The sequence below is a fragment of the Myotis daubentonii genome, chromosome 4, assembly GCF_963259705.1.
Source record: "Myotis daubentonii chromosome 4, mMyoDau2.1, whole genome shotgun sequence".
In the NCBI taxonomy this organism is placed as follows: domain Eukaryota; kingdom Metazoa; phylum Chordata; class Mammalia; order Chiroptera; family Vespertilionidae; genus Myotis; species Myotis daubentonii.
The window spans coordinates 73,537,245-73,558,165 of NC_081843.1; the positions used below are offsets into that span (position 1 = coordinate 73,537,245).

The 20,921-nt window shown below is 40.7% G+C and overlaps 1 protein-coding gene across 1 annotated transcript in view; it reads left to right on the forward strand.

Annotated features, from left to right (window-relative positions):
- Positions 1 to 8,712: 8,712 nt before the first annotated feature.
- The window catches only part of HOMER1 (homer scaffold protein 1), an 88,156-nt gene continuing 75,947 nt past the window's right edge, over positions 8,713 to 20,921 (forward strand). The window contains exon 1 of the mRNA XM_059694241.1: positions 8,713 to 10,496. Within this exon, the coding sequence (XP_059550224.1) occupies positions 10,492 to 10,496 (5 nt within the window). The 5' untranslated portion in view covers positions 8,713 to 10,491. The remainder of the gene's footprint in view (positions 10,497 to 20,921) is intronic.

The following is a 20,921-nucleotide window of genomic DNA, read 5'->3' on the forward strand; positions in this document are numbered from 1 at the left end:
GAGGTCTGAGGTTTTCTGCCTTCCCTTCTCTAATGCAATTTTGATGTTAACTACCTGAAGTTAGATCAGGTTTCACAGGTTAAGGGCACACTTCCCTACAAGACTGCCCTAACTTCAGACACCAGCCACTAGCTCAGGGTTTCCAGGACAACCATATTTCTGACCAACTAGCTACAAATTCAGGAGTTCCCACTATCCTTTCAAGTTTGATAATTCGCTAGAACAGCTCACAGAACTCAGGAAAGCACCATACTTATGATTATAGTTTGTTTTGTTTTTTAATAAAGAATACAAATCAGGACTAGCCAACTGAAGAGGCATATAAGGGCAAGTTCTTAGACAATCTCATGTCCTTCGGGGTCAGGAGGACCCATGTCCTTCCCATGTGAAGCTTCCAAGTCCTCAGGACATGTAACCCTCGATTCATCAAGGTATGATTACCGACCAGGAAGCCCATCTGAGCCTCTGTGTCCAGAGTGTTCACTGGGATTTCTTCATGGAGGCATGAATGATTGAATCATTGGTGAGATGATTGAATTCAATCTCTAGTCCCTCTCTCCTCCCCAGAGGTTGGGCTGATAGCACTTGGATCAAAGCCTCAATCCTCTAATTACATAGTTCATCTTTTTGACATGGCCCCCATTCTGAGTTTTCTTAATAGCATGAACTCAGGTGCCCACCATGAATAACAAAGATACTTCTATCTCTTGGGAAATTTCAAGGATTTAGAGGCTAATTCCCAGGAACCAGAAACAAAGGCCAGCCATGTTCTTTACTATACAACACCCCCACCCCCCACCCCCCACCCCCCATACAACTGCAGGCTGTAAAACTACTGGCTGCAACATGGAATCTGCCTGCAGCAACAGGATATTCCACTACTCATGTTGCACTTGTCATCCAGCCTCTTTTGTTTTTGTGTTGTCCTGTGGGACAAGGCACAGGGGCAGCTGGCACCTTTGCTGTTTTTGCTTTTGCTATCTATGTAATAAGCTGTCTGAATTTTTTAAAAGATTAGGCTGTTTTGTTTGTCTGTTTTTTTAAAATATATTTTTATTGACTTCAGAGAGGAAGGAAGAGGGGGAGAGAGATAAAAATATCAATGATGAGAAACATTGATCGTCTACCTCCTGCACGCTCCCTGATGGGATGGAGCCCACACCCCAGGCATGTGCCCTGATGGGGAACCGAACCATGGGTCGACACTCAACCACTGAGCCAAACCAGGTGGGCAACAAGCATCTTTTCTACATCACCCCAATAACTGCTCATACAGCTAGTTTCTGCTTCAGTAGATATAGTGAGGAAGAGCTAAGCCAGTGATTGTCAATGCAGCCAATTCTATTGATTTAGGTCTGAGAGTGAGTGGCTATGAATATCTTCCAGATATTTTATAATCATCTAAGAGATGCACATCAAAACAACAATGAGGTATCACCTCACACCTGTCAGAATGGCTACCATCAGCAAATTAATAAACTACAAGTGTTGGGGAGGATGTGGAGAAAAGGGAACCCTAGTACACTGCTGGTAGGAATGAAGACTGGTGCAGCCATTATGGAAAACAATACGGAGTTTTCTCAAAAAATTAAAAATGGAACTCCCATTTGACCCAGTGATCCCACTTCTATGACTATATCCCAAGAAATCAGAAACACCAGTCAGAAAGAATATATGCACCTCTATGTTCATAACAGCGTGCTTTTACAATAGCTAAGATTTGGAAATAGCCCAAGTGCTTATCAGCAAATGAGTGGATAGAAAAGCTGTGGTACATTTATACAATGGAATACTGCATGTAAAAGAGAAAGAACTCTTACCATTTGCAACAGCATGGATGGACATGGAGAGTATTATGCTAAGCAGGGAAATAAGCCAGTCAGAGAAAGACAAGTATCACATGATCTCACTCATATGTGGAATCTAATGAACAAAACAAACTGATGAACAAAATAGATCCAGAGACATAGAAGCATGGAATAAACTGTTGAACTTCAGAGGGAAGGCAGGGAGGGTGTGTGAGTGGAAAGAGATCAACCAAAGAACTTGAATGCATATATGCATACCCTGTGGACTTAGACAATAGGGTGGTGAAGGCCTGAGGCAGGAGGCAGGGGCAGGCTAGAAGAGGTCAAGGGCGGGGGGGGGGGGGGGGTAAGGGGGTAAGGGGACATATGTAATACTTTCAACAATAAAGATTTAAAAAATAAAACAAATATGTTCAAGAAGTCTCTCCCAAGAGATGCAATCTGAGCATACAACTGAATAATGAGGAGTGTGAAGATCTTGGGCACATGTGTTACAGGTGGCAAAGGCCCAGTATTTGAAACAGTCTTATCCTGTTTGAAGAGCAATAGAAATACCAGCGTGGCTTTGGTTCCTGTGGCAAATAAGTGGTTTGCTTATCCAATAGCCATTGCCTTCTTTTCCTGACTGTGAGAGCTCTAATTTCATTCAGACACAATATGTGGACTCAAGGGATGAACCATCATTTGTCCAAGTGAATTATAAAAACACTAGGGGCTCAGTGCAAGAATTCATGCACCTTGAAAGGAACTGTGGGCCGTGAGGCTGTGGTAGGCAAAGGGGCAGGTTTCCGCCCATCCTCTGCACCCCTACCCTGCCCTTCCCGCTGAAGGCATGGAACAATTGGGGCCGGCGCCAGCAGTGGGTGTGAGCGGTGGCTCTGGTACCGGCAGCGGTTGTGAGCGGGTCCGTCCTGGCAGTGGGTACAAGAGGCGGCTGCCGGCCCTGATCTCCCCTCAGGAGCAGAGGGAGGTGAAGAAGCCCTGGGGGTGATTGGGGCTGGCAGCTGCCTTTTGCACCTGCTGACAGCGCCAAGCAATCGGGGCCGGTGCTGGGTGCTGGCAGTGGGTACTAGCGATTGCTCCAGAGCCAGTAGCGGGTGCAAGCAGGGCCAGGACCGGCAGCAGGTGCAAGCTCGGGGCGGGACTGTGGCGTGCGGGAGCAAAGAATTTTCAGTAACCACCAGAGGCTCTCCCCAATGACAGCAACCGGCGCCCCATCTTGGTCTGGCGCCCCCACTCACCTGCTCCACCATCCTGCCACAGCCAATGCCTGCCATATTCCGCGCACGCCCCCTGATGGTCAGCGTACATCATAGTGACTGGTTGTTCAGTTGTTTTGCCATTTGGTCTATTTGCATATTAGCCTTTTATTATATAGGATTGTTTAAAAAGACAACACTTGAAGATGGTTAAGTAAAAGGCTGGAAAGAGCTTGGACCCTAGTGACACCTTGGACCATCCAAACCAACTGTAGGACCAACTTCCTTCAGACTTGTGAGACAGACGTATCAATCAGTTGCCTCTCACTTGAGCCCCGACAGGGTTGGGGATAGAACCTGTGACCCTTCAGTGCATGGGCCAATGCTCCAACCACTGAACCACACCAACCAGGGCTGCAATTCATTATTAAAATAATGAAATGGATATTGACTAAAGATTTATTTACCATTGCTATTTCTATTTTTAGAGAAATTATTATTTAGAACCAGATTAAAAGAAATAAAAGCCTCATAAATAACTTATGAACTATCTTGGCTGAAACTCCCAAATGTTAGCAATCTTTATTTATTCTGACCTCTTTTGTTGGGGAGAACATTTAGCATGGTTTCCAGGTATTGTGTCTGCCCACTCTAACCATGTGAACAGTTTCTACCAATTATGTTGCCATCTTAAACCCCTCTCTCTCTCTTTGAAATAGCCCCACGTTTTTGCCCCAGCCTTTTCTCTTTGATAAGAAGGCAACTTCCTTTCATAAGCATGGCTGTCCTTAATACCTAGGGTGGTGACCTAACTGGCACCAAAAGAATCACAAAACAGCGTAGCTCATTTAAAACAGTTTCCTCATGGTTGCCCTGTTCCCCCATTCAGGAAAAAGATTATTGGTTACCATGGCAATCAGCTTCCACAGCATTCCATTCTAAGTAACTACACAGGTGTAGAACAAGCTATGCTCCACGTTCTCTACTGTAGCTCTTTGCAGATCTGCATATTTCTTCAGCCTGTTCTCTGTAATTGTTGTTTAGAACAACCAACCAACCAAACACACAACCTGCAGTCAAACCAGACACTTTTCTCAAAGGCACCATATCCCCATCTTTTCTAAACATTTTAAAAAATTTACATATATAGTATAATGATCTTCTCACAGCACCAATTTAAACTTTCCGATATGCTTGTTCATAAGTCCAGGATTATATCTGTATCTATTTAACCATTTTTAGAAAACAAATAATGAATTTACAGCAAAAATCAGAGCAAAAGATAGTTCTATAAGGTTATTTCCCATCACTCAGTATCATTTCTCTTTAGAATAATTTTCTAACTTCCCTCCCTCCACCATAATCCAACCCACTGGAAAAATAGTGGAGACACACTGAAGAGTAAAAACTGTCCTCAAGTCATTACCTTAGAGATGCCAAACACTTACACTCCACCCTTGAGACTATTAACTACTCTATTTCTGTTTAGAACATTATTGTAATAGTAAAGGATGGTTTTGAACAGGCCAAACATGTCTCACTGGCACCCAATATCTGCTATATTGTAGAGGAGGTGGGCTGACTTTGGAGAATCAACTGGATAAATTCTGTTTCCCTACAACTCTTTCATTCTTTTCTTTTTACTTTTAGGTTTTGCTGTTACACTTAGTTCCTTCATAACTATGTGGCATAAACTAGGAATCTTGAGATTTCTATTGTATGCAGAGATAACTTTTATTTCTACCTAAGACTTTATTTGAAAAAGGTTGTATTTTGGTCATTAAAAAGAGGGAATTTGAAAGGGAGTTGCTATTATCTAATACAAGCAATTAAAATTAAATCTGGCTTTAACTCTCTTTCCAACAAATTTTTTCTGTCTCCTAGATCTTTTCATTGAGAAAGATGTATCTCATGACCAGTCTATGAACACCCATTGACTATTACCATCTCCTATTAAGGGCATGAAAGTAAACTCTGTAACTAAAACAGATGCCTCCACCCACAGATTCTAAAATCAGAGGGTATTCAGAAGCCTCTCCATAAATTTTCAGGGTGTAGTGGGAAACAGGAACTGTTAAAAATTTGCAAGTCTACCAAAGTACCTTCTGCCTCTTCCAGTAAAAAAAATTATATATATACTAGAGGCCCATTGCACAAAGAGATTCGTGCAATAGGTCTTCTTTCCCCTGGCTGCTGGCACTGGTTTTCCTCCGGCACCCAGGACCCAGGCCTTCACTCTGGCCGCAGCAGAGAAGCCAAGCCTCTTCAGTCTTCAGTCATCTTCAGTCTTCAGTCGTCTTCAGTCTTCCCTCAGGCAGGAGCCTTCAGTCTTGGCTCTGAGCCTGCATATGCAAATTAACCACCATCTTTGTTGGGTTAATTTGCATACCCATCCTGATTGGCTGGTGGGTGTAGCGGAGTGACACCAATTTGCATGTTTCTCTTTTATTACTGAGATATGAAGCTCATTATTTTAGAAAACATACAGCCAAAACCGGTTTGGCTCAGTGGATAGAGCGTCGGCCTGCGGACTGAAAGGTCCCAGGTTCGATTCCGGTCAAGGGCATGTACCTGGGTTGCGGGCATATCCCCGGTGGGAGATGTGCAGGAGGCAGCTGATCGATGTTTCTCATCGATGTTTCTGACTATCTCTCTCCCTTCCTCTCTGTAAAAAATCAATAAAATATATTTTTAAAAAAAACCATACAAAGTAATCAGGGTTAGAAATTCATGGCTAGCACTTGGGTTACATCAGGAGAAAAGATACTTACTTTTCATTGGAAAACCATAGAATGGTTCTCTGACTTCTCTTAAAATTGTATTAGAATTGTTTCAAGAGGGGTGGGGAAGGAAAGGGCATTTATTATTTTATGTCTGAGCAGATATTCCATGAAATATCAAATGTCTTACTTACTCCTTTGGGTACATGAATGTATAGATTCCCTGACATACTACACAAGCTAGAGAAAAAAAGAACAATTACTAGCAGAATTTTCTAAAGTAAAAGAAGCTGAAGTTAAGCAATCACATAAACTTTGAGTAATTATATCACAACGTGCCATTAGATTTACATAGGAAAAATGTTGCTCTGTTTTCAGCTGACAAAAGAGCAGTTGAGAAGCGATCATGTAGCTCTGAAAAGTAGAAACTCTAGGGAAGGGTCAGCATTCTAAAGGCAGGGAGGCAGATGACTCGCTGTTTTCACATTTGGGTAAAGATGAGGGGGACTAAGATTATAACCCAAAGAAGTCATGACAAAAGAGTAGAATGAAGTGTTAATAATGACACAGTAAGCTTGGACAGAAAGAGCAGGAAAGAGAGAAAAGTAATTTCGTTCAGATAGGAAATAATTTGTAGAGAAATTTTAGTAAATAACAATTTGTATTTCAATATGCAATAGCCAACAGATGACAATATTTGAAGACTGACAGTCCTATTGCTTTATAAATATATATACATTGAGTGGCCAGATTATTATGACCACCCCATCAGTACTTCATTGGGCCACCTTTTGCCTTCAATACTGCGGCGATTTCTTCTTGGCATTGACTCCACAAGATTTTGAAAGGTGATGCGAGGAATCTGACACCATGCCTAATGAATAGCACTGTCCAGTTCTGTGAGATCTGATGGCTGATGGCTCTTTTAACTTCGTCCCACAAATGCTCAATTGGATTGAGATCTGGTGATTGTGGGGGCCACCTAAGCAAGGTAAAGTCTCCCTCATGTTCTTGAAACCACTCCTGCACAATACGAGCACCGTGGCATGGCGCATTGTTTTCTTGGAAGAAGCCATCTCCATTGGGATAGGGTTCCTCTAGGGCTATAAATATATTTTTAATGATTTCAGAGAGAAGGGAGAGGGAGAGAGATAGAAACATCAATGATGAGAGAGAATCATTGATCAGCTGCCTCCTGCATGCCCCTTAATAAGGATCGAGCCCACAATCCGGGCATGTGCCACGGCTGAGAATCCTGGTTCAACAGGTCAACCCCCAACCACTGAGCAACGCTGGCCAGGCAGTTTTAATATTTTATACATATGTAAGAAACTCAATTTATTTGAAAGATAAATTAGTACAAGTTTCTATTAATATGATAGTTGTTAGTCAGGGGTTTGTTTTTTATTAACCTGTTATAATTCTAAAAATACTTTTAATATTTCAAATTGTAAGCAATTAAAATATTAAATTGCTTGATTTTATATGTGAGGATAACCAGGAAGCCTGATTTAGTTACAAATTGGTCCTATTTTGGCTGGTGTCCTTTAATGACAGGCTCCTAAATTGACCAAGAAAATGTAAATACAGAAAGCTGTAGAACCAACATTCCTTAATTAGGAATTATGCTAGTAGTTTAACATTAAAAACATTTTTAAAAAAGCTATACATAGTATAAATTTTGCAGAGTTTTAACTTCTTTTATTTAAACTGCATTGATCCATTTATAGCTCTCCTAACAACCACTTTATAGGTTGGTAATCCTATGTCCTGGATTTTCCAGGTCACTTCAGATTTCAAATATTTTGTCTATTGTCAAATGATGTGCCTGGGGTTTGGTTTGGAAAATGTGGTCACTGAATGTATAGACTAACTCTGAAATAGCAATGGCCTTTGGTATTATCTAGTAATTCTATTTCTGGGTCATGACTATCACATTAAATCAAATCAAAGTTCATTATTTAAGTCTATCTAATAAACTATCAAAATAATAAGGACATTTTATAACTTGCAGTAATTTGCTATTTGAAAAGCATTCATATGATTTATTATGCACATACACAGCTAGTAAACCTAAAAATGGCTATTCCCCTTGCCATATAGGAAATGAAAAACCACATATTTAAGAGGTTTTGTTATCACATGGCCCAAACGAAGAAAGACAAACATAATTGAAATGTGCATGTGTTAATTTTTTTAAAGGGGGGTTTGGTGGTCTTTCTTATTTTTAATTTCCATAGACTGGAACTCATATTCTTGATAAACCAGAGTTGAGAGGGTATACTGGCATTCGCTATGTCTATGACAGTAATTATCTAAGATTGACTCATTATCCTGTGCCAAAACTTTGCTCTTCTGCAAATAAAAACACTTAGATTATTTGATGGCCTTCTTCCCTATTAATTACTATCCTTTATTGCATTATAACATTTGTTTATGGCTCTGCTCTTTATTCATTCGTGATTCAGATAACCACTAAGCGGGAAAAAATTGCTTTTAAGTCTCCTATGTCCAGAATAGCATTAACTCTTGAAAATTAAGGTGATTTTTTCCTAAGTATTGTTAGAAATAATCTATCACTAGTGATCAGGTTTTCCTCCCACATATCCGTGCTAGTTGGGACTAGAGAAGCCCGGGGATGCAGCGGCAATGGAGGTGCGAGTGGGAGACAAGATAGCACCCGCTTGACACTTCGGCACTGCTGCCATGAATGAGTCACTCGCTTTTGGCACCTGTGTGCCAAAGGAAATCTCTGCCTCTTCCCCCTCCCAGCTCCTCTCGGGCTGTCTCCTGTGCTTTGGCCTTTAAGGAAAAGCGAGAACAGGTGGGCACAGAGGAGCTGGTGGAATCCTCCTCCCCTGCTTCTTCCCTAATTTAGCAGTACTTCCGGCCGCGTGACATCATCCCCCGCACACCGGTGACGTAAGCGGCGGGTGACGTGTGTGCGGAGAAGAGCGCGCTGACGTTGCTATTTAAAGGTCCTCCTGCGGGGAGGATGGAGACAGGGCGCGAGCACCCGGTGTGGGGTGCAGAGAAGGGGGCTGTGGAAGCCGGGAGCGGGGCCAGGAGCCAGCGCTGGAGCAGGGCGCACGGCCCGCCAGCCGCCGGCCGCTAGGGGAGGGGGGAAGAAAGGACGGACGGACTGACGGACTCGCTGACCGGACTAGCTCCCCACGCGGGCCGGCTCGGTGCCGCCAGCCTCCCCGCCGCCCTCGCGGCTGCAGCCTCCTCCCGCGGCACGCCGGGCCCCGCCGGGCCCTCGGGACGTGTCAGCGCCCCAACCCCGGCGTCCGCCGCGGCAGCCGCCGGCCTCCCCCCGCGAGCAGGGGGAGGGACCGCTGTGGCTCCCGTTCTCCCCGCCCAGCTGCCCGCTCCCCCCGCCGCAGCCAGCTCTGCCACCGCGCTGGGCTCACGCGGCGGCGCTGACCTGGGAAGGGGCGCCCTCCGCTCGGCGAGCGTCCGGTGAAGGCGGAGGCGGCGGCGGCTCCAGGGCCGCCCGGGTCGGCGCTGCCTGCTGAGCGGGCGCTGGAGGCCGGCGGTGCTGGGAGTGTGCGGAGGCGGCGGGGCCGCGGACGGAGCGACGCGTGGCGGCGGAGCGGAGCGTGAGAGGCTGGGAGCAGGGGTGGGGGCGCTGGAGCCGCGGCTCTCCGGCGGCTTCGAGTCCCGCTCCCCGCCCCCCGACGCGGAATTAGCCGCCCGCCTGCACTCGGGCGGGCGCCCGTGGACCCTTCAGCTCAGCCCACCACCGCTCGGCCCGCCCTGGCGCTGGGGGCCGGGTACCAGGGCGGCGTGGGGCTAGGGCTAGGCTCTCTGATTCATTCATTCTCCGCCGACGGGAGCCTCGGACCTGCTGTGCTCGGGAGAGGAGGGCAGAGTGGGCAGCCGCGAATGAAGGGCCGGGCGGAAGCCGGGCTCCATTGTGCTCGGCGGCGGGGGGCGGGAAGGGGCTGAGGGAGGTGGGATCGGCCCCCTCCCCCTGCTCTCCGGCACCCGCTGCGCCCCCAGCCTGCTGCCCGCCTGGAAATGGCTCCGTTTATTCTCGGGAGAATGAATCGATCCTGCCCAGCCTTCTCTGCCTCCTCCCCGCCTCTTCTCGGCTCCGAGTCTTAGGAGGGAGAAAAAAATATATAAAAGACAGACTCCAATGTGGAGTGTTGTGCACGTCGCGAGCTGCCGGGTTTGCACCTCGAGGAGATTTTTCTATATAGCCTTTTTCTAATGTGAGTGCAGGGAAGCAGTGGCATTGCTGCTTTTAGGATTTTTATTTTCTCGTAGGGCTCTCTATAAAGTGCACGTCGCATTGGGTTGCACGCTCCACCCCCCGGGACCTGGGGTGGTGGAGAAATTTGAACCCGCAGCCTTACTAGCACCGAAAAGACCGAGTTACCTGCCTCTCCGAGAGTGGCGGAGGACCTGAGCGAAATGACCACCCAAGTCATTTTTCCTAGGACTCTGTGAAGCTGGATTCTGCGTTTTCCAACACGTAGACTCATTTTGTGGAATAGAGTTGACCGCTGTCTCCTCCGCGCAGCATTTTAACTCTAATAAGCAAATGCCACCTCTGTGTGAACGTTTTGGTATTTCTGAGAGAGAAATCATTTTATACAAGGGAACTAATTGAATTGTCAGCATTACTGAAATACCTCCAGAAAAGGACCTCGGGGGGTGGAAAAGCAACTGCGAAATAGCAGAAGGAGAAATTCCTCTGGAAGTTATTCCGTAGCCTAAGAGCAGAAACTTCAGAGCAAGTTTTCATTGGGCAAAATGGGGTAAGGATTTTTGTGTTTAACACAGCTTTGAACGTGTGTGTGTGTGTGTGTGTGTGTGTGTGTGTGTGTGTGAGAGAGAGAGAGAGAGAGAGAGAAAGAGAGAGAGAGATTGAGCTGTGGTGGCGATTGTCTGTGTTTCATGTTTTCAAACAAATTTGCCACCTTGCTAAACTGGCCATACTTTAAAAATATAGGTGTGTGAACCTTTTAACAAGATTTTTTTGTTTCTTTGTACAGTGACACCTGAGGTCATAATTAAGAAACATACGTTAATAATATTTAAGAAGACAACATACACTGCACTTTACTGGTCAAACTGCCACATCAGTTTGTAATCAAAATCATGTCGTGGGTTTTGTTGCCGTTATCTTTCAGGGAAGTACGATACTGCATTCTCCCAGTACTTTGAGAATAATCAGTTGCACAAAGAAACAATTGTAATGAGTGGTTAGACTACAGTCCTTGAAAATGATCCAATGTAAATTGTTACCCACACTGTGCCCTCTGCTTTGCCCTTGAGTACCCAAAGTTAAAATGTACAGAATTGATTTATTGGAGCATTGAAATGAAAATCCGAAAGCCTTACTGATGGGGTCTCCACGGTGCCAATGCACTTGGTAAGAGATCAGAGCTTGAATAGAAAAGAGCTTTTTATTGAAGGAACTTGTTCATTTCTTCTGTTGTTTGCTTTTAAGCTCAAGTCTTCAGTTTGTGTTGACAATGTCGGATCACCTTCTTTCAGATCCAAAGTCAACTAAGAGTGCATTTTCCAACCTTTTATTAACTCTTCATGCAGTAAATTGATAAAATGCTAGTGATTTCCTAATTTAAGCCAGAAACCCATTAAATATTAATGGAATAATGATCTAAACATTTCATTCACAGATTGTTGATGCTGTTTGTCAAAGAGAAACTTCTAGAATTTTCTCCCTCTCTTTTTTTTTTTTTTGTGGTGGTTGAACAAACATCTAAAATATACTCAGGGGACAGCAATCAAAAGGATATACTTTGAAATTCATTGTGACATTTTAGGGATGTGCACACCTAAACTTACTTTCTTGAAACTTTTGGAGGAAAGTTCTTAGATACTACCTTTTTTGTTGGAGTTAGAATTTGAAGTGTATTAACTTGAACAAGTTTGAAAATGTAGAACATAATATTGTAGGAGTCCTTCTTCAGGAATTAATGAGAAAGAGTGATAATTTTAAAATTTAAATGACAGTGGATGAGAACATATTTAACTTGCATGATTTAGAGCAATTAAAATACCACATTCTATTTCTAGTGCTTTGTGATCTGAGGCAAATTACTTAACCTGTATGAACTGTTTTCTAATCTGTAAAATGAAGAACTTCGATGAGTTTTTAAAAAATGTGTAGTCTATGAAAGTGAATTTTTTTTCCTTTCTGTTTTGATGATTACTAGTTGGTTTCTTAAAGTAAATCTTTCAGATGGAGAGATTGTTTTCTCTAAGCAATTTTTAAGTATGTAAATAATGACATTTGAAAAACATTTTGGATGAATTGCACCAATTTTAATAAGAGAAAATACTGAAAAATACTACTTAAAACCTTGGAAATATGGCTTCTCTTGATATTCTACACTTTTCTGTTTAAAACATGTGAGAGGAAAAAATAATCAAGTGGCATTTTTTCATGTTGAAGACTGCATTCTCTCTAGAATAGATGGTGGAGTGGTAACATCATGGGAGAAAGTCATTTAATCTGCATCAATGCTCTTCATTTTACCAAGGGAAGGTGGTATGAACTTAATACTAAGGGGACTAGTGTTTAATATGTGAAAATAAGCCCCCACACATAGCATACACTTTAGATTCTTTAGTGTAATTAAATTTGTTTATGAACTTATTTATTTGTCCTTTTCTTAATAAAATCTTAAAGGTGGACTGGAGAGGAAAAGGAATATTTATGTCATTTTTCTGAAAGTCTATATTTGGGTCTATTACTCTTTCTTACTAATACACTTAAGCAGAGTTGTCAAGAGAAGATGGATAAGTGAAAGTAGAAGAACATACAGAGAAGGCATTTGTAGAAGTTCCTATACTTGGTAGGTGTTCATACCTAATAAGTGTAGAATAAGCACAGTCTTCAGCACCTATTTAAAGCAAAAGGAAACAGAACTTTACACGGTTCTTTAAGTTTTACCCAGGCAATCCTGAATTACCTTTCTCTAACAGATACCTAAAATTTAATATAATGGGTGAAGTTTCACATTTTATGAATATATTTTTGTTAGGTTATAATAATAATTTATCTTTGCCTTAATTATGGATAAAATTGCAAGTCTGGGGCAAACTTTAAGCAAAAGGAATTATTTTTAAAGAAAATGATTAGTTAGGGCAGAAACAAACATGGCTCATGTAATAGTAGTTTATGAACTATGGTGGAAACAGAAAAGAACAGCTGAAACTGACAGTTGGCCGAGTCTGTCAAAGTATCTTGGATGCTGCCTGCACTGTTTTTAATTACACTGAAGGCAGTTGAAGTAGTGGCTTGTGAAATAGGTGTACCAGACCTCCCAGAATTACAGCATTCATATATGGAAGATAAAGCCTACAAAAAGCTTCGAAGCCTGGGTGAGGAGCCCCTGTTAGGTATGACCCCAGTCTTCCAAGTAGTCTCATAATGAGAGCGGTGAGTCAGTAGCTATTTCAGAACAATTACAGTAGGTAACAGAAACCAAGTAACTTCAATGAGTTACTTCATGCTGCCTTTTGTTTTGCTTAGCTCATATTGGCGATTTAGTGCCATCAATGTGGGAATAGAGAATTCTCCCTCTCCCACCCTCCACTAAGAGTTATTTATAAAACCTGATTCTCCCTGCTAAGGAGGTCTGATAATGCTGTTTCTGATTTGTCTCACCTGCCTGTGAGAACCTCTGGAAACCCTCTTGCCCGCCTTTCCCTAGATAACCTCCTGAAGCATGGAAGTGGGTGCTGCTGCATTGCAACCTGAACTGAGTTCCTTTGCTGAGCAAGGAAGCTGACACCTCCTCTTTCTGCCTTAGGCTACTGGGTGCTGCTCTTTGGGAGCTGTTGTAGCAAAAATGAGGAAACCTTGATCCAGCGCTGCAATATGAACATGCGTTGTTGCAAAGGCAATCATTTCTAACATTGGAGAAGTTAGATGCAAGTCCCTAATTTTTTATTTGTTCATTTTTGCCAATTTTGAACCCCTATCCTATGGCATGTACAGTGGCTCAGTGCTGCTGATACAGAGACTAGTAAAATGTATTCCTTCCCTCAGGGAGTCTATAGTTTAGAAGTTGGGAAGATAGTCAAGCCTAAAATTAAAAAGGACAGTGAAATGTCTAAGAGGTTATAATATAGGTTATAATTCCTCATAGAGGTACAAAGTATATGTGTCATTAGCTGTCAAGGGAAAGATAACGTGTTTGTGGAAGAGGTAACATGTAGTAAATAATGAAAGATGTGTACAGGGGGCCTTATAAACAAATGAGAGGGCATTCAAGGCAGAGGGAATAGTGTGATTGACTGCACTAAGACACGGTGCTACAAAAGTTTGGCAGGGTGAACTTGGCTTTTTAGGGTGTAGCAAGAGCTAGACTTAGAGCCTTATGCAGGGGCCAGGTTAGAGGGCCTTCTAGACCAAACAAAAGCAGGTATTTTTCAAGCTTTTTGGGGCAATGGTCCAGTATAGTAAGATACACAGTTTTATCTCAAAATCTAGTGCACACATATAGAAATGATAAAATGTTGTGAAATAATACACTTTGTGTGATGCATTCTGGTATTTTTTCTATTTTTAAGAAAAAAATGACATTTGGGACTCAATAAATTGATGGTAGCAACTGGTAATTTGAAAACACTGCTCTTGGCTTTGGGAACTCCACTAAAGAGTTTTAGAGTAGTTCCATGAAGGGTCAGGGAAATAAGGTGAGAAAAGTTTTAAAAACCATTTAGAATTTGGTTTTATATGTTGTGTTCTGTGGAAAGACCGAGCCAGAGCAATGGACCCTGGCTAGAAAGGGGAAGTGGGTAGCTGGGCAGGCCCTGGAAAATTCCATGGTAGAGGGAAGGAAGGATGGTGATGAGTTGTGTGTGGTTGTCTGAACAGTACGTTTTTAGGATTAGGGCATTTATTGTTCAGAGGTAAAAATGTAGCACATGGCATGGTATGTTCCTAGCAGAGCTGCTTACTCAGATGGGCAATGAGACAGTGAATTTGGGACTTTAAAGGACTTTCAAGTTCTTTAAAAGGGACTTTCTAGCTCGCATACAAACACATGGAAAGTAAGAGTGAGGATATTTAAAAAATTCTACCAAGCAAGTAATTAAAGGGTACTTGGAGATTCCAGTAATATTTGCCTTGTAAGCTGAAATGTTATTTGTCCTGTGACTAACATCCTATATAATAAAACCCTAATATGCAAATCAACTGAACTGTGGAACGAAGAGTTGCTATGATGAGCACTGACCCCCAGGGGCAGACGCTCAACCCAGGAGCTGCCCCCTGGTGGTCAGTGCACTCCCACAGCAGAGCACCGTCAACCAGAAGCTGGCGAGCACAGTGGCAGTGGCGGGAGCCTCTCCTGCCTCCACCACAGCGCTAAGGACACCTCGAGGGGATGTCTGCCTGCTGGCTTAGGCCTGCTCCCCATACTCTGGGGAGAAGGCACAGGCTGGGCTGAGGGACCCTGCTCCCCAGTGCATGAATGTCGTGCACTGGGCCTCTAGTAGAATTATAATTTTATATCTATCAGCATATATCAGGAAGATATCTTCTTATGGTTGAAGAGTTTGCATATTTTGAGAATAGGCCCCCCATTTTATTGAAATATGATTGATATAGCATTATATTACCTTAAGGTACATAACAGTAATGATTTGACATATGTATATATTGTGAAGTAATTACCATAGTAAGTCTAATTAACATTCATCACCTTACACAGTGACAAAGTTTTTTGTGTGATGAGAACTTTCATGAGAATAGGTTTATTTTTGAATATGTTAATGAATAATTGAGTCCACCCCACTCAATGAAATTTTGAAATAACTCTTTTTTTGTTTTTAAGGTTTTTTTGAGGTAACATATGTGGACAAGGTGACCTTTGCTCTTTGCAAATGTCCTTTTCCCCAAATCTGCAACCTATTTGTGTCTATGACCTATTGTTTTATATAGTGAGGACTTTTAAACTGCTTCTTCTTGCTTTTATTTCCTTTTGCCCTTGTTAGTTCACCCTCTTTTTTCTTGTCCTGGTGTTATAGGCAAGGATAATAGCAAAGGACTCTCAGGGCTTTTTTGCTGGCTACAATGCACCTACCCACTTAAAGGTAGTGGAAAAAATGTAAGCCCACTCCCACCCTCAAACTTCTGCCTACCTGCCTTTGCTCCTGTAATTTTCTCCTTACTTCCCAGCTTCTGTTTGCTTCAATGTTGGGATTAGCAGTATTCGTCTGAGCCCTCCTTCCCACCATCCCCTCCAAAAAAAAAATTGAAGGAGAGGGAGAAATTTTCTTTTCCAAATCTGGTGGTGAAGGGATGGGTAGGCCATCCACTCTCCACGGACAGGTAACATGATCCCTATATGAGGTAGCAAGTTGTGTTATCATGCCAAGTTGCAGGAATATTATTATTTAAATTTATAAAGATATTTTATAATGTCTTTTTTAAAAACTGGATTTGATTCTAGAGTTTTTAAAATGAAAATAAAAACTTTTTGGTTAGTTTTTCATATTCAGCAGGACACAAATTGAATGAGAGGAGGAGTATCAAGATTATGGTACTTGAGTATTTGTGTAAAGCTATTAGTAAGACTGTATAAACTAATCAATGTTGATTACATTAAGAATCTGTATAAATTAACTTTTGGGAGGAGCAAATACTATTAGAGCTGGGATCATTTGGGAGACAATAGATACAGTACATGATGTTTTTGGCTCTGGCCTGAGTTTTTTATAAGAATGAAATAGTGATTATGAGAAGCACATTAAGATGTGATTGTGTAATTCTTGAAAGCAAGGTATATTATGTCATTTTGATTAGTCATATTGTGTAGACATTAATCTCTTTTAAAAACATCCTATTGATCCTATTTTTTTCCTTTCACTTGTAATTTTTTTCTTTATTTTGATTTCCTGCTTCTCGAATAGAAATTGAATTTTCACAACAAACTTGCAGACCTATCATGAGCAAACAAGTGTATATACAAAAATATCCTTTCAAAATATAAATATATAAAGGGTGTGTTTAGGGGAATCTCAATTTTGGTTCAGTACTATAATTTATTCAATAATTTTGAAATGAAGTCATAATATAGCTCTGATTAGTGTGACTTATTTTGGGGGATTAGAGAATCATAGAAGTTGATTTAGGCTAATTACTACCTGAAATGTTGTTATTCATAGCAGTTAAGGGATTGACAAAGGAAACTATCTTTATAAATAGTTTGTAAACTCAGATTAGTTTTCAGTGAATGTCTCAGATGAAAAAAGGTGTTTAGATCTTAAAAGGTCCAACCTTCCTACTGCCACAAGAAATTTTTCCCCCCAGACCTTTGTTATTTTTGTTATTTAGAATTATTCCAAGTCACTGTACAGAAGAGTAGGGAAAATGAATTACAACTGCTTAATGTTTCCTGATATAATTTTTAGATGACTGATATAAGACATTTTAAATAGCTTTATTTCTCAGCTAGTTAGGATATGTTTATTTGAATGAAATGAGCAATTTCTTGTTTGTTTTGTAATGCCTTATAATCTGTGGCTTACCCAGCAAAGTGACCCTATAGTTTATAAGGTTGATTGTGTTCATGGAATAAGCGAGAGAGAGATTTAGTTCTAGAAATCAAAAAAGACTTTTCCCTTTTAAGGTAGACTACTGGAGGAAGGCAAAGAAGTTAGTGTTTTCTTTCTTGTAGAAAAGAAAAGGAAAGAACTCAGCAATCTAATCAGTATTTTCTCTTCATAGTACAATTTACCTTTGCACTTCTTCTTTTTAAAAAATCACCTTAAAAAAAATCACCTTAACACCTAACATTAGCTTTAAAAAATAGCTTTGCTTATGAACATTTTCTTTTAACATTCTTTCATAAAACATGAAACATTTCCGTGTTATCTTTGAGAGGAGTTGACAACCAGTTCTTGAAGGCAGAGCAGTTTTTGTAAAATCACCAAACAAGAGTTAGATAGAAATTAAACTCAAACAAACAAAACACTGTGCTGAGGAACCACAGATATCAAAGCAGCTTTCATTACTTTATAAGGTCATTTTAAGTCATGTTTGTTACGTCATGTCTATTGGCACATCTGGATCCATGGGTTCACATGCCTCAGAATCTTGAGAGCTGTAGAACAGTGTCCTTAATTCCCCCTCTCACCCCCACACCTCCACCCCAGCTCACCTCATAGAAGGGCTTGCTCCTCATTTGTCCCTGTTTTTAGTAGAAGAGCCTTAATAGAAATGAACTGAGAGAGACAGCTCTGGTACAGGTTTATATGGATACTATATGTTACATTTCCTAAATACTTAGTTCATAATATAGCACACACATGCAGTGTAGGTTGAAGGGATCTGGAAAATTAGACCCCATTTTTAGTATCTAGAAAATCCTGATTCCTAGCAACTGGATATACAGTCCGTCGTACCAATTATTTTTCTGATAATTTTTCTAGGTAAATTGTTGGATCCTTCCACCTTTGCATTTATGTACACCTCAATTTTAAACTTAGTAATTATTGTCTCCCTTCTGTTACATTTAAGTAAGTTTAAGAGGGTTATTCTTAATAAGGCTTTTTTTGTGAGTTAGAATTTTCTGCCCTAGTTACTTTCAGTTTCCCCCATTAGGCTTTTAATAACAGTCTCTAGGAAATTATCTTAAGTGGATTTGACTATCAAAGAGCTCAAAGTACTCATTAGAAAATTTCTGTCAGTCATTCTTTCTTTATGGAAAGTAAGTCTGTACATTTCTAAATTTATATAGGACAATTATTTTGAATCTACTATAACATTTTAGTGTGCTTAGCCTATTCCTTTGCCTTTCTGAGCTTTCTTTTTGCTTATTCTTTTGTAAAACTGCCATTTTCTGTCCTACTCTGTTGTTTTGAATTTCTGTCACATGACTTTTAACATTAAAATTCATGTGCTTTGCTCAATCAACCTGCCAGCTCCCAAGATGCTTACAGAATGAGGATTCTACCTGCTCTTATTTACTCAGCATTGCCATGGATCTTTATACATTCAGCTGAATGAGAAGACTCCCAAGCCACCCTTAAACTCATCTGTCTTAAGGCTCTGCTGAGTTTAAAAAAAAAAATAGTTCTAGATCTTGCAGACTGCCTTTTTTCCTTATTCCACTGATAATATATAGAATTATAGTTGTCTGTTTTTATTGTTTCATGTATTTTATTAATACTAAGTTGATATTTATTGCTCTTCCTATGTTTCTAAGAGGGAAATAATACATTAATGACAACATTGCTATTTAGTTTTGTTTGGTGGTATATTAGTATATTCTGAGTAATTACTATATGATCTATGGGTAGCTAAACTATAGGCTATTCATATGGTAGAAAGCTAGCCTGAAGAATGTTTTCAAAGATGGTGCAATGGTCAGTTAGAAACCAGAATGCAAAATTGTATGTTCTCTACTACCCCAACTATGTAAAATGCATTCTGTCTATGCATAAAAAGATTTGAAGGAAATTTCTTAAAGTGCTACCATATTTATTTCTGGGAGGTAAGAGTGTGAAATTTTATTTTTTGAGTCTGTAATTTTTTGTTTTTCTATGATGACTATATTAAGTATTAGAACTTTTCTTGGATTTTAAGGGTGAGGGGTATTTTAAAAATGCTAATATGTACAGTGCAAAGTTATCAGGATCAGTCACTGTTCCTGTATATAGATACTTATGTGTTTGTATCAGTTTTAGCTTGCTTATCTCAAATTTTATTTCATTTTTCTTTTAAAACTGGCTAAAAAAATAGCTACTCTAATGATAGCAAAATTGGTTTCTTATTTAAGTGTAAGGAGTAGTTTGCTGTCAGTTATCAGAGTGTTAGTACTAACCTCCGCTTTCCATGGAAAGGAGACAGGGAAACTGATTTATGGGAGGTTCTGCAACTGTGAAATGGCAGAGCATGTGCTTGCTTGCTCCTCAGAGCTCTTACCGTTAGATCAGGGGATTCGAAATGGATGCTCATATATATAGATTCATATAGAGAAGGCCTTCTAACCCCTCATAGTTAAAAACATTCTAATTTAGTGCCATCTTAGTATCTTAGTGGTGAATTAATTACATATATCTTGTTTTCCTTTTAGATGGTTCTGAAAGAAACTGCATTCTGATTTCAGTGTAATTAAATCTCTGCTCAATGCATTACGTTTTGAGTACATTGAAGTCTTTCTCATAAATGATTTGAAGTTATTACATGTGTTTGGTATAGAGTTTCCAAAGTTGATATTAAATTGTAATTTCCATTAGTCAGAGCTCTGTTAACTTCCCTTATAATTATTAGGCACATGAGCCAATGGAATACTTAAGTAGGCAGGGCCTACATCTCTGAAGACTTTAGACCAGAAAAAGGAAGCTTGAGATGTTTTCTTGTAACGCTTTTCCTAGGGCTTAACATTGGATCAAGAGACCCACAAGTGGAAGGACCAGTTGTAGCATACTGTACAATTTCTGTATCATCATGAGATAGCTGTAAGTTACTTGAGTCCTTAGAATTCATGAGAAAAGTTTAGACCATATTGTATACAGATTTAAAATTATTCTTTTTTTGAATCCTATTCCCCAGAGGCCCTAAACTCTGACACTGTCATTGGCTGAGCAGAAAAATGTGTGAACATATCAGTAGAAGGCAATAGGGATTGGTGCAGACTGTGGGAAGTGAAGAGAATGTGACCTGCCTAAAGGCATTTATGTCCAATGTGTTCTAAAAACCTGGTGAAAGAAACACATCTGAAGCCTAATGTCTTAATTATTTAGCAAACTTTTTTTGAGCTCCTACTATGTGCTAGTGACTGTGATATTCTAATCTAGACCAGATACAGTAAGTTTGGAAATTCTTAAACTCTTAACTAAGGCAGGGAGACCAGAGCATAGCAGCATAGTGGCAGAACTTAACATTAGATTATGAACCTGAACAAATTTGAACCTGAATCAGAATCACCTAGAGGGCTTGTTAAAAGCACAGTTTACTGGGCTTTACCCTGAGCTTTTCATTCAGTGGAAGGGGTCTCATGAATTTGTTGTTCTAACAAAGTTCCAGTAATGCCGATGCTGCTGGTCCAAGGACCAAGAGTCATTGCATTTGATAAATGAAACTTACACAAGTGAGAAACTTTGTTGAAAACCTTCAATATTCCTGAAGCTTTTCCCCCTGTTTGCAATGTGCAAAAATTAGAATTTTGAGCCAAGGAGAAAAACCCTGATTTGAG